General features: G+C 52.8%; 1 protein-coding gene across 1 annotated transcript in view; it reads left to right on the top strand.

Annotated features, from left to right (window-relative positions):
- The first annotated feature begins 1,469 nt into the window (after nt 1-1,469).
- Nucleotides 1,470-14,201, top strand: part of ANKRD33B (ankyrin repeat domain 33B) — a 61,411-nt gene continuing 48,679 nt past the window's right edge. Inside the window, exon 1 of the mRNA XM_080682795.1 lies at nt 1,470-1,961. Within this exon, the coding sequence (XP_080538921.1) occupies nt 1,596-1,961 (366 nt within the window). The 5' untranslated portion in view covers nt 1,470-1,595. The remainder of the gene's footprint in view (nt 1,962-14,201) is intronic.

The following is a 14,201-nucleotide window of genomic DNA, read 5'->3' as shown; positions in this document are numbered from 1 at the left end:
GCTGGGCCGGTCCAGCGCCAAGTAGAGCCAGAGGCCGAAGAGGCCTCGCAGGCACTCGTAGCATCCTCTACCCCAGCCCGGTGGTATATTTTTGATCGGGTTTCCCACTGTGCCCCTCAGCTTGCCCACCAAGGCCTATGTTCCTCCTAGTTTGTCCCAAGAGGCCCGGTTGTGTGTCCCTTTGGGTCCAAGGGTTGGCAGCGGGTGGGCCTGCTACCAAGAGCTGCGGGAGAATAGGAAGGAAAGAGGGAGAGGGGACAGAAAGGGGTGGTGTTTTCCTGTGATTTCTCATCGCCCCTGGACGGACCCGCGATGTTTCCTGCTATCAAAGATCCAGCATCCCCGTCCAGGCTCGGGTGTGCCCTCACCACTGCGCCTCCATGCACAGTCTTTCCACGAAGATTTGGCCCGCAGGTTAGGGGGTCCCCGCGGCAAATCCCCACCCCAGCTCCGGGGCAGACAGGGAGAAGCCACGCTCCAGCCAGGGGCACCGTGGAGCCAGCTCCCTGTTGCAGCCTCGCCCAGTTAATCCTTCTCGACTTCCAGTCCCAAGCGCGGTGACACTGGGCAGGGGTGGGGAGGGGACCGTCACAGCTCTGGCGGGTAGCAGACTCTTCCCACGAAAACACCCTCTAACCCCCCCGCCCCCCCGCCGCCCGAGGCCAGTGGACAAGTCTCCGGGGCCGATCTTTCAGGAGCAATGTGCCAACCACAGTTGGTCCGGGTTCTGCGTGACTTGGGGACTCTGTGGACTTTCTCCTCCGAGTTGGGACTTCGCCGTGGCAGCCGGAGCTCCCAGTTCAGAGGGGCACGTTCCGCGGCGCATCCCCGGCCGCGGCCCCCACGGTGATCTTTCCTTCCCCCGCAACGACTTGTCGGCGGTGCGTGCTCCCCCGGGGTTCCCGGCCTTAAGCCAGGGATGGAGATGGCCCCGAAGCCTAGACTCCTGGGGAGGACAAACGGGCTCGCTGCTTCCGACGCCGAGTAACTAACTCCCCCGCCCTCTCCGGGCGGCCAGACGCCCTGGGCGGCGCCGGCCTCCGGGTGTGGATGTTCCCGACGCGCAACGCGGGCTCAGCGCGCGGCGACCCGGGACCTCGCCTGCGTCCTCCCCCCGGCGGCCTCTGGAGCGGCGCGGGGCGCTCACCGCCCGCGACACCGGCGTCCCGGCTCTTCAGTGACTGCTCTGCTTCTCCAGCGCGAGTCTCTCTCAGTTCCGGGCCAAGCGGCGGTGGCTCGGTCCCGGCGCTGCCGAGAAGCCTCGGTTCTTAACTTTTGTCGGAAACCGGCCGCGGGGCAGGGGAGAGGGCACGCGCGTCTCCCCCCGCGCGCCTCCCCCGCGCGCCTTGGCCCGGCCCCCGCCCGCCCACGGCGCCGGGAAAGCCCCCGCGCTCCTCCCACCCCCAGGGGTTCTCTCCAGCTCGGGTGACGGTCTGCCAGCAGCCGCCTGGCGCTCGCTTCCGCCGGCCCGGGACGCGCAGCGCCCTGCTTTTCTGGAGCCGCAGGGGACCAGGGGCGGTGGCCTCGGAGCGCGTCCCGAGTCCCCGTCGCCCAGCCCCGCGCCCCGGTCCCCGGCCCGCGCCCCGGCCGACGGCATGGTGCTGCTGGCCGGGCCCGGGCCGGAGGGCGGCGGAGCGCTCTGCGTGTCTTCGCAGCCGCCGTCCCCACCGCGGGATGCGAAGGCCAGGGAGGACCCCGCTGACTACGAGGAGTACGAGGACTTCTCGCGTCTGCCCGACACCCGCAGCATCGCCTCGGACGACTCCTTCTACCCTTCCCTAAGCCAAGAGGAGTACGGCACCGGGAGCGCCGAGAGCGTCTCGGAGGCAGTCTCCGAGGGCGTCCCGGAGGCGGCGACCCTCCTGCGCGCCGCCTGCGCCAACGACGTGGGGCTGCTGAAGGCGCTGGTGCGGCGGGGACCGCGCGTGGAGGAGGTGCAGGAGACCGACCCTAACGGCCGGGTAAGCGGGCGTCTCCGCAGGTTCGGGTCTCCTTCATCGTCTCCCCCGCCCCGATTCCCCGCCCCACGCGAATCCCGACTCTGCCCAGGTCCCGCGGAGACTCGGCCACTATAAAGAGCGCCCTTTCCTCGCTCTCGGGGCGAGAGGCGCGCGTGGAGCCCTGGGTGGTCTGCCCGTCCTAGGTGGGGGCGGGGAGTGTGATTTGTCCGAGGTCACATCCGCGCGGGAGCCGCACCTATCCCGCGTCCTCACAGGACTAGGCGCGCTCCCATTCCCCGCCCCCGGGGTCCCTGGGCCCTGAATTCCCCCTGGGCTTGAGCCGGATGCGGGTCGGAAGCCTCTTATTGGCCTCTTTCACCCGGGTCCCCTCTGACCGTCCCTTTCCTCTCCTGGAGGGACAACCCTTCCTCCCAGCGCCCACGGAGCGATCTCCGAATTGGTGTCACTACCACTAGCCAGGGCCATCTCCCGACCTCGTCCTCCCCCTCCTCCCTCTTCCGCCTCCCCGCCTGGGGACCGCAGCACAGGGCTGGCACCCCAAGGGTAGGGCAGGCGGGGTGGGGGTCGGGGTGGGGCGAGAGGCACTGGGTATGTATCCGTTAGTCAAGACTCAGCTCCGGCAAGAAACGTTTAGAAAAGGAAAGAAAAAGTTTGCTTGCACAGACTTGAGGACTGGCTCGCCAAACACTACCCACCAAGCACTTGGAGGGAAAAACCACAGAGTGACCACCGTGGCCACGTGCCCGCGTGTCTGTGCTGTGTGGACACGCGGCGGTTTCACCGGCGGGTCACATTCCCAGGTCCCGAGGGATGGCTGGAGTCAGCCTCGCACAGATCAGGACTGCAGGTGCTTTTGCTCAGGAGCCACAGCTGAGAGAAGATAGGGGCTTTTACCTGGGCCTTGGGTTTATCTCAGGAGGGGGGAGTGCGGTGGGAGGGGGGAGTGCGGTGGGAGGGGGAGTGCGGTGGAGAGGGGGAGTGTGGTGGAATGGGGGAGTGCGGTGGGAGGGGGGAGTGCGGTGGGAGCGGGGAGTGTGGTGGGAGCGGGGAGGGAGGGAGGTTTGTCTCCATCTGTGGTCTGGGCAGGGCTTTAGCAGGAGGAGTTGGGAGGGTCACCCGTAGGTGTCCAACATGAGCATGGGGAAGGGTCTGTGCTGGTTGTAACGTGTCAGACAACGCTGGCCCCAGGTTTCCTAGGGCTGCAGGGGCCAAGGGGGGGCCCTCCGGGCAGCATCGCCTGGGTCCTGCTGGGACACCAGGCAGTGCCACACCCTAGCCCTCCCTCTGCCCTTGCTGGCAGGTGACTGGGATTTTGAGCTTCTCTTTCTCCAGCTCTACTTTCACTTTTTCAAGGTGAGTTTTCACATGCAGATGTTTATATCAAAGACTTCTTTCCAGAAGCCCACCAGGATCAGAAGAACAGAGGCAGAGTAGGTCTCTCCCATGGGCTGGGCAGCCCTGGGTCTCCAGTGGGCTCTAGGGAGGTGAGGGGGGTGGCACAGGCAGCGCCTGGCTTGCCTAGCCCCCACCCTGAGGCTCCACTGGGATCAGATTTATTATGTTCCCTTTGGGGGTAAAAATATAAAAGTTTGAAAAAGGCTGCCTCAGAGCCAAATGAGAATAATGGAAACCACCCCAGGGGGGCTTGGGCCTCTCAGACCCAGTTTCTGGGCAACGTTTGCAAGCCCCTCCCTCTGCACAGAGTGAGGAGAGGGCAATGGGATGGAGAGGCTGGCTCAGCCTCTGGAGGCTCTGTCTCTGTTTTCTCCTTGTAAATAGATCCCGGCGCTGCTGTGAGCGTGAGATGCCCTAACACACAGCACTCCGTGGCCCTTGTTCACCTTCACTGACCTGCCTGCTCCTTGCTCTGAAAAGTGCATTCTCCACCTCGTTTTGTCTTCTGCCAGGCAGAGCTTGTTCTCTTGGCTTTTCCCGTGGTGGAGAGCTCTTTGTTTCTCTGCTTTGTATCTGCTCCTCTCTGCTCCCCACCAAGTCCGGATGGAGAAATGACATACTGTCGGCCAACCACATGGCTCTGGGGGTCTTTTATCTCCTGGTCAGAAGGAGCAAGTCCTGTGTTCTGTGCTCTGAGTAGGGCAGGAGAGAGCTTCTGATCTTCCCATGACTTCTAGGTGCTGTTGCCCAAACAGTCTCCGTCTTCCTGAAAAAAACCCCGAGAGAATAAAATGTCCCATGTGCAAATGCACGACCCTATGGCGCATGGAGTTGAGTCACTGCGCAGGGGTTCACTGCAGACTGACTGTGTGCAAGGCACACGTGTTAGGTACTCTAGGAGACTCGAAGATGAACCAATCTCTGCCTTTGAGAGTCTTAACCTTTTAGATAAGGAGAGAAGAACTCAGAGAGCTCCTCCATGCTTAGAGACAAACCTCCCTGGCCCCTGAGATAAACCAAAGGCACAGGGTCCCACCAGTTTCTAAGTAAAATCACACATCTTCTGTCAGCTGTGCCTAGTCCAGAGGCAGGATGGGAAAAGGTACGAGGGACAAGTGTCTTGGATGCAGGGAGCTGAGAACACTCCTGGAAGCCTCGTAAGGGGAGACTTTTGGAGGCAATGGCAGGCAGGTGCAGTGTGGTTGGTCGTGGTGTGGCACAGAGTGGGGAATGTGGGAGCTTAAGCTGGAGAGGCTGACCTGGGCCAGGTGATGAGGGGCTGGCTGAGAAATAGGAAATTGGAAACAAACTGGTTTCAGGCATGGGAGTGTCCAACCTTGGGGCCACTCACGATGCTCACTCACTCACTGCCTTCAGGTTCTTATGGGAGGGTCACCTTCTTAAGGAGGTCTTTCCTCTTACTCTATCTGAGCCAGTAGCACCTGGAGCTGGGTAAGGGCCATCTGGAGTTTGAAGGTGGTTATTTGAGATAGTAGGTGGCATTTAAGTAAAGATATAGAGAAGATATCTGGGGGAAAAGGAATGGCAAATGCGAAGGCCCGGAGGCAAGAGGCCTTTGGGCCTGGTCTACACGTTACCAGGGTTAGTGACAGTAAAAACCTCACAGAAAGCCCGAGAGCTTTGGTGGAGTAGAGGGGTCATTAATTGCACTAATACAGCTCACAGGTGCAGCCCACAGCCAGCTTCCTGGAGGAAAAATGTCTCTAAAGGCTTTTCTGAGCCGTGTTTGTGGAGCTGCTGGTCTCTGGTCAGTTAAGAAGGGAGCTCTGCCTTATCTGACAGATGTTTCATTGGATTTAAGTAACTAAGGATCACATGTGTTTTGCATAAGAATATATGGTCTTTCCTGGCTCCTGAGATTGGGAGAATACTGGCTGTGGCTCAGCACACAATTTTGCTTCTAGAATATTTATTGCTCTAAAAGGATTGCATAATTTAAGGTGCAACATGTAAATATTTGTGCAATAATTCTCTCGTAACAGTCCAAGTGTGCTCTCGCTGTCCTTTAGATTGATGGTTGTTTTGTTCCCCTGGAAACAGGGACAGTGAAAGCTGCCATGATTCTTTTTCTTAATTCTTCTCTTGTACTTATTATCTCCGGAGGCTCACCTTTACGGTGACGGCACTGGAGACAGGACTGCAACCCAGGGAAGCGTGCGAGCTGTCTTCACTTCAGAAGGAGTGTCAGAATGCTCTTGAACCAAAATAGGCAATTATGCTACGTTGAGAACATTGCACTCCTTTCTTGATGTCATTCTTCTCAGGCATGTTTAGGTTCCAGGGTCTCCGTGACACTTCTCATAGGTCCCTCCACCCATTTGCTCTATCCACTAGCTCATCACACACCCAGTATGGGGGTGTCTCCCTTTCCTCTTAAAGGGTTTCCATGCTTTGTTGATTTGTCGTGGTGATCGGGACCTTTATCTTGACAGATACATTTGGTTGCTGGTGGTGGTGTTTTGAAGGCTACAGAAGATGTAGAACTTTGGACTCACCTTTCCCTAAAATGAGAACGAAGTTGTTTGGAGTTCACACCTGGCCCTCCTGCATTTTCCAGGCCTCAGTCTTGATGGCCTGCATGTACACTAGTGAGCAGACAAAGTGAGGCCTCCAATACATATGTTGAGGGCCATCAATCACAGAGAAAGGGGGCTGAGAAGGGAGAAGGGGGGTCCAGGGGCTGGTGCGGAGAAGTGTGTCAGCTGAAGTGAGTCTGGAAAACCTGGGCTTGGTGGCAGGCTGACAGATGTCTGCCTCTTCCTCCTCCACTGACCATGGCCGGGGTGCTCTGGGCCCCATAGCAGTGGAAAGGCCCCTGTGTGTGTGTGTGCTTTTAAAGGACTTAATTTTTTTAGAGCAGTTTTAGGTTCACACCAAAATTGAGGGGAAAGTACACAGATTTCCTATATACCCTGCCCCCACACATGTACAACCTCTCCCATTCTCAGCAGCCCCACCAGTGGTCCATTTGAATCTACACTGACCTGTCATTATCAACTAAAGTCCATAGTTTGCATTGTGGTTCACTCTTGGTGTTGTATATTCCATGGGTTTGGACAACTGTATAATCTATATTTATCATCCTATCTAATAAAAGAGTAATATGCAAATTGACCATCACTCCAAAACACAAGATGGCCACCCCCATGTGGTCAAAGATGGCCGCCACAAGATGGCTGGCAGGGGAGGGCAGTTAGGGGAAACTAGGCCTGCAGGGGAGGACAGTTGTGGGGGACCCAGGTCTGCAGAGGAGGGCAGTTGGGGGGGACCAGGCCTGCAGGGGAGGGCAATTGGGGGCAACTAGGCCTGCAGGGGAGGACAGTAGGGGAGGACCAGGCCTGCAGAGAAGGGCAGTTGGGGAGGACCAGGCCTGCAGGGGAGGGCAGTTAGGGGAAACCAGGCCTGCAGGGGAGGGCAGTTGGAGGAATGAGGCCAGCAGGGGAGAGCAGTTAGGGGCGACCAGGCTGGCAGGGGAGGGCAGTTAGGGGTGACCAGGCCTGCAGGGGAGGGCAGTTGGGGGGGACCAGGCCTGTAGAGGAGGGCAGTTGGGGGGCAACTAGGCCTGCAGGGGAGGAAAGTTTGGGGCAACAGGCCTACAGGGGAGGACAGTTAGGGGCAATCGGCTGTCAGGGGAGCAGTTAGGCATAGATCAGGCTGGCAGGGAAGTGATTAGGGGGTGATCAGGCTAGCAGGCAGAAGCAAGTAGGGGCAATCAGGCAGGCAGGCAGGCAAGTGGTTGGGAGCCAGCAGTCCTGGATTGTGAGAGGGATTTCCGACTGCCCATTTAGGCCTGATCCTACCGGGATCGGGCCTAAACAGTCAGTCGGACATCCCTTGAGGGGTCCCAGATTGGAAAGGGTGCAGGCTGGGCTGAGGGACACCCCCTCCCCCTGTGCACAAATTTCGTGCACTGGGCCTCTAGTTATATCATAAAAAGTATTCCATGTGTTTTCATATAAGTCTATCAGTTATCTATGGCCACAGCAATACTGCATAACAAGTAACTGAAACCTCACTAATGTATACAACAGCAGACATTTTTCTAAGTTAAGCATGGCCCAGCTCAGTTGATCCTGCTGGACTTGCATTCAGCTGGGGTCAACTGCGGATGCAAGTCCAGCAGGATCAGGAAGTGCTTGGCTGAATGCAAGTCCAGCAGGATCAGGAAGTGCTTGGCTGAATGCAAGTCCAGGAGGACCAGGAAGTGCTTGGCTGAGGTCACTGCTCCATGTGGCCACTCATCCTCCAGCAGCCTGGCCTGGGCTCATTCTCCATGGCAGGCTCAGGGTTCCAAGACAACAAGTAGAGCCAATAAGGTTCAATGTCACTTCTGCTGAAGCAAGTCCCAAAGCCAAGTCCAGATTTATCCTGTTAAGTATGAATTTGCTTTTGTTTGTATAGGATGTTATTCACTAACCATGTGTTTGTTTATTCATTTTAAACTTATTTTTATTAAGGAAAATGTTAGATAGATAGTCGAGTGAGTAGGGGCACCAAGACCCTCCCTGTCCCAATCATCCAGCATCAACAAGCAGCTGCTTCCACAGGCCTGTTTTGACGAGAAGGTTACACTATACACTGCTTTTTGTGTGTTTGTGTGGATGAATGTTTCAGACGTTTGGAAGGACCACGGTCACTGGATTTTGGAGCTGGGAGGGTTTTTAGGGGTCACTTGCCCCTTCATTTTGTAGTTGAAGAAAGTGGGGCTCAGAGAAGAGGGCATCTAGAGTCTCAGGAGAGCTGTGTTCTAGAACATGATGCTCCTTTAAACGCACATGGGTCTCTCCCAGGGGCTTCTGAGCTTTCCACCTTTGCCTCCTCAATACACCTGAGAAATGGGCTAGCTAGATATTTGGTGGGGTGTTTGGGGCGATTTTGAACATCCAATTTCTTTTCCATCCTATGCTCATAAAGGAGAGGTGTTATAAAAATCTAAAACAATAATAGGTTATATGAACTTTTCTGGACTCTCAGTTACTCATCTAACATTCCTATCAATATAATACGCAGGCTATTATTCAAAACTATTTTGAATGATAACTTCTGGTAGATGTGGCTACAATACAGGAAAAGCTGCAAGTGTTATTTAACTGATTATAAATGATTAAAATTCAAACCTTCCTATCAGAGCCTTAGGTCAGTAACTCTTTAATAGTTACAGGATAACTCAGATTTTCTCTTTCTTCCTGAGTCTGTCAGGATAACCTTTATTTTTCTAGGACACTGTCCCATTTTTTTCCTAAGTTTTAAAGGTTAATAGATGACATTTTTATAGTTCTGTTTTTTAATGTCTGCTATAACTACATTATATCATGTTTTTTGAAATTGTGCTGTTTTTCTTTTATGACAAATATTGTAAAAAATATCTATTTTATTCAACTTCTGCTTTAGGTCTGTTTCTTTTTATCCTATGTCATCGATTTATGCCTTTTTATTATTTTCTTTCAGGTTAATTCTACCCATAATGTTTCTCAAAGAATCACTTCTGTTTTTCCCACAGGTTTTGACATGCCGTATCTTATTATTATCCTGTACTAATTTATATTATGATTTCCTCTTTTTTGACCTAGAACTTACTTGGAATTATATTTAAAATCATTTTATTAAAATGATTTTTTAAAATTAATCCTCACCAGAGGATATTTTTTTGTTGATTTTTTTTAGAGAGTGGAAGGAAGAGGGAGAGACAGAGAGAAACATCGATGTGAGAGAGACACATCGATTGGTTGCCTTCTGCACGCAGCCGATCCGGGCCGGGGGACTTGCAACTGAGGTATGTGTAGGCCCATGGGCTGATGCTCTATCCACTGAGCAAAACCGGCTAGGGCTATTAAAATAATTTTTAACCTGATTCAGATAATATAGTCTGTGTGATACTTCTTTGATATCTCTTGATACTTTATAGCCCACTGAGCCAGTGATTCTAAATCTTAACCATATGATATTCTGTAATTTCTCCAAATTAAGTCAAAACAGTTATATATGTAAAACAATATGTAATTCCCTTTAATTAAATAAATAAGAAGGATGTAGATAAATTATTAAAATATGTTTCATTCAAGATGATTGGGAAGTAACTCATTTAGGTAGCCTTATGGTGCATGTGTGTGCATGTGTGTTCAATGAGGTTAGATTTTACAAAAAAATTTTAAAACATTTTTTTATTGATTTCAGAGAGGAAGGAGAGGGAGAGATATAAACATCAATGATGAGAGAAAATCATTGATTGGCTGCCTACTGCATGCCCACCCACTGGGGATTGAGACCACAATCCGGCATGTGTCCTGACGGGAAATCGAAGCATGACCTCCTACTTCATAGGTCGATGCTCAACCACTGAGCGACACCAGCGAGGCACAATGAGGTTAGATTTTAAAATGAAGTAGGATATGAAGAATCCTTGATGTCATTCAGTGTGTGTGTACATAAAGAATTTGAAAGAGGCTATTTTTAAATGGTATTCCTGAATTTGAAAGGCAGTTGAAGGAGGATTTTACTTATTTCTACTAAATCAGAGATACAGAAATTAGGGTAGATATGAAATCCCAAGTGATGGTTAGGTTGACGGCAAAATTGGATTGGGGTGGTGGGATTTGAGAGCAATTTCAACGTAACATAAAAACAAATGTATGCTTCCAAAGTCATATTGTTGTCAGCTCTGAATATTCAGATCCCAAGTTGATATGTAATGGGATGAAGAACTGAGCATTTGTCTTTGGTCTCTGATTCTGAGATGTAACTCTTGAATGAGAGACCACACCTGGTGAGGGACTGTCCAGCTGAGAGGCATAGGCAGGGGATGTGGAGGGAGGCTGTTGAAGAGGCAGAAGCAGTGCTCATGGGAGGTGCCCAGTAAAGGGCATTAAATACATTTACAGTAGCACATTTTCTGAGACAAGGGAGGGTACATGAAGTTGGTTTAAAAATAGAGGAAGACAAGAGAATTAAGCTGAGTGAAAAAAAAGTGCACTTCAAAGGATTATACACTGTACTAGAGGCCAGGTGCACGAAATTTATGCACTGGGGGGTGGTGGTTTCTCAGCCCAGCCTGCACTCTCTCACAGTCTGGGAGCCCTCAGGGGATGTCCGACTGATGGCTTAGGCCCGCTCCCCACAGGGAATGGGCCTAAGCCATCAGTTGGATATCCTTGGCGCTGCCGTGGAGTCAGGAGAGGCTCTTGCCACCACAGCTGCGTTTGCCAACAGTGAGCCCGGCTCAGGGCTTCTGGCTGAGTGGCGCTCCCCCTGTGGGAGCACACTGACCAACAGGAGGCAGCTCCTGAGTTGAGTGTCTGTTCCCTGATGGTCAGTTCACGTCGTAGCAATCAGTCATTCTGCCGTTCAGTTGATTTGCATATAAGCCTTTTATATAGGACTAGTGACCCGGTGCATGAAATTCGTGCACATTAAAAGGGTATTAATTAGAGGAAATAATTTAATATTGCTATTTGCCCTTTCTCTATAATAGAAGTGTCAGAGATGAAAGAAAATTAGTAAAATGTATATGAAAACCTTTCTCCTGTCAGAGTCTGGGGCTCACCACGGGACCCAGAGTCAAGTCCCCACCCACCTACATGCACCTCAAAATCACGTGAGACCCAGACCCGGCCACCCCCCCACCCATTGGGCTAGATTCAGACCTGGCCAGTCCCACTCTTGTCAAGCCCTGCTGGGCAGGGGGCATAGCCTCAAGTCCCCTGGCCCAGCGTCAGGATGGGGGGGCATGGCCTGAGGTCCCCTAGCCCAGACCGAGGCCGGTGGGGGGCATGTCTTGAGGTCCTCTGTCAAGCCCCACCAGGTGGGGGACACGGCCTAAGGTCCCCCGTCAAGCCCCACTGGGTAGGGGGCATGGCCTGAGATCACCTGTCAAGCCCAGCCAGGCAGAGGGGCGCAACCTCAGGTCCCCTGGCCCAGTGCTGGGGCCGGGGGTGTGGCCTGAGGTCCCCTGTGAAGCCCCGCCAGGCAGGGGGTGCGGTCTGAGGTCCCCTGGCCTGGCGCTGGGGCAGGGGGAGCAGCTTGAGGTCCCCTAGCCCAGCACCAGGACGGAAAGCGCACCTTGAGGTCCCCTGTCAAGCCCTGCCGGATGGGGGTCGCAGCCTGAGATCCCCTGTCAAGCCCTGCTGGGTGGGGGAGGGCATAGCCTCAGGTCCCTGCTGATTGCTCGTTAAGGCTCCTTTTGGCAACTTGGCCTCAGCTGTGTGTGCAGCCATCTTTGTGATGGAGTGATGGTCAACTAGCATATTCCCTCTTTGTTAGATAGGATTTATTAGATAGGATGATTCCATTTGGTAACATTCTTGAAATGAGGCAATTGTAGAGATGGAGAACAGATTGGAGGTTGCCTAGGTTAAGGCTTTGGGGAGAAAAGGGAGTGTTAGTTACTCTAATAGGATAGCAGGAAAGGAGGGGGCAGAACAGCCCTAAATCTAGATTGTGGAGGTGGTTACAGGGAGCTATACCTGGGTTAAAATGGCATATAGCTGTGCACACGCATGCGCATGCGTGTGCACACGTGTGCGCGCGCGCGCGCACACACACACACACACAAGAGGTAACTTCTGAACAAGCTCTGGACCACAGCAATGTCCATTTCATGGCGGTGCTCTTGTGCTGTTAATTATGCAAGACACTGGCATTGGGGAGGATGGCTGAAGGAGGCAACTTTTCATTGGTTGCTTCTTCTATGTGCCCTGACCGGGGATGGAACTGGCAACCTGGGTGAATCAGGACCATTCTCTAACCAGCTGAGCTACCTGACCAGAGTGGAAGGTAACTCTTAAGAATGGTTAAGATGGTGAGTTGTATGTTATATGTATTTTACCACAATAAAAATATTGGAGGGCATGTATTACCTTTTATCTGTAGCCTTACCATCATGAATAGATCCCTTTTTGGAAACTAAAGCAGGATCATACCTGGTTAATATGTAGGACTGGAATCTGCTGGGAATACTGGCTGTCTGAATGAACGCTTGCTTCTAAGCATTACCCAGGAGCTTTCCAGAAATGCAGGATCCCAGGCCTCTCCCTAGGCAGACTGGACCAGAATCAGCACTTAACGCAGGGTCTGAGGCGATGGGCATGCACACTTGTTTGAAGAGCTTCAGAACGTTTCTTAGAATAGAAAACAGGTTTGGTGGCCAAAGATGACAGGCTTAGGTTGGTTACATGATCCTGGACAAGCCACATGATCTTTTGATCCACAGTTTCCTCTAGATTCCTATCTAGAAAATGACATGCTAATTATGAGGATAACAATACCTCACAGCAGTTCCAGGCAGAATAAATTAGTAACTTGTATATATAGTATGGGCCATGGTACAGGCACTCAGTGAGTGGAGCTGTTGTGTCTATGGATGAATTAATCTCGGGATAGTTTTCCAGTACTGCTCTTTCCATTTCAAGGGAAAAGGGAAAAGGTGGAAACCAATGTTTAACCAAAGAGGAGTCACCAAGAAAACGTCATGTCCACTTGCTGAAGACCCTTTTGTACCCATAAACATGGGTTAAGAGGTTAGATCTCATGTTAAGTGTATAGACTACAGTGAAAGTGGCTGTGGGTGCCATGGCTGCAAATGAAGCCAGGGAATGAGGAGTGGTGGGAGGGGGCAGAGAAGGGTGCTGGGAGGGGGCACATCTCGGTGCCTCTGGGGAGCACCTTTGCTTACCGTGGGTGGAGGCCAGGATGCTGCCTTAGGAATGGAAGCAGTCTGAGGCCTGGAGGAGAATGAGGAAGGTCCAGACTCTGGCATGATGAGGGAAGAAAGCATGTCAAGGAGGGGATGGATGGCCCTCAGGCCAGGGGTCATCACAAGCCTTTTTCCTTACAAGTCTTTTTTCTTCTTCAACATTTTCCATGGGTACACGTTAGTGCAAAGAGCCCTGGCGTCGGAGCCCCGGGGCACCCTGGGACTCTCAGGGACTGGCCTGTCACTTGCTCTGCTGTAAAGAAGCCAAGTGGTGGGTTCCCCATTTCCTATTTCTTCTTGACATTGGCAAGCCAGGCATTCCAAAGGGCCCGGCCCTCCTGCTCACACCTGGAAGATCAGTCTGTATGCCTTCCTTCTAAACCTTCCTTACAACTTTCGTATTTGAAAGCACCAGGGACAAGAGGTGTGTGCTAAAAATAGCAGGGTGACATAGCTCCTGGGTGTGTTTTTCAGGCTGGGAGTTAGGCTGTTTTGTTGGTGTTAGATAATGGGAGGATTTCTGGGAAGTGAATCCACGTACAGCAGGGCACAGTTGGACTGGGCTGAAGAGACTTGGAGGCCAGGTTTCTGCATCGTGGAGTCCCTTTGTTACCTGGAGACCGTCTCCCTGTTCTGACCATTATGCTTCAGAGGTTCCTGGTTGTTGGGGGATCTGTTTCATCCGCGGTGAAAAGGGACGTAGAGGCACCATGGGACAGAGGAACAAGCGACTGTCGTGTCTTGTCACCCACACATCCTCCTCTGTTGGAGGGTGGGCTGTGAAAGGCCACCTCCGAGGCCCCCAGGCTCACGTCCATGTGCTATGGTGACTGGGGAGGCACGTATTGGCCTTCGAGGGGCATCCACTTTCTCCGGCCTGCCCAGGACTGAGAGTCCCGCATCGGGGAAAACCCCTGTGCGGACCAGGGTGGTTGGCCACCCTACCCATGAAAGAGGCTTCTGTGTTGGGACCACACACCAAGTGTCCCCTTAGTGAAGCTGAAAGACCCACAGGCCACGGAATTCCTCCATTCGCAGAAGCCCTTCTCGGGAGGAAAGCTGTTGCTTTGTATCATCTGGGGGCATATCCACTGGGACAGAGTATTGGCCGTGGTTGCTTAGAATGGACTCTTTTA

The sequence above is a fragment of the Plecotus auritus genome (genome assembly GCF_963455305.1).
Source record: "Plecotus auritus genome assembly, chromosome: 7".
Lineage (NCBI taxonomy): Eukaryota > Metazoa > Chordata > Mammalia > Chiroptera > Vespertilionidae > Plecotus > Plecotus auritus.
This window is presented reverse-complemented; position numbering and strand designations above follow the sequence as displayed.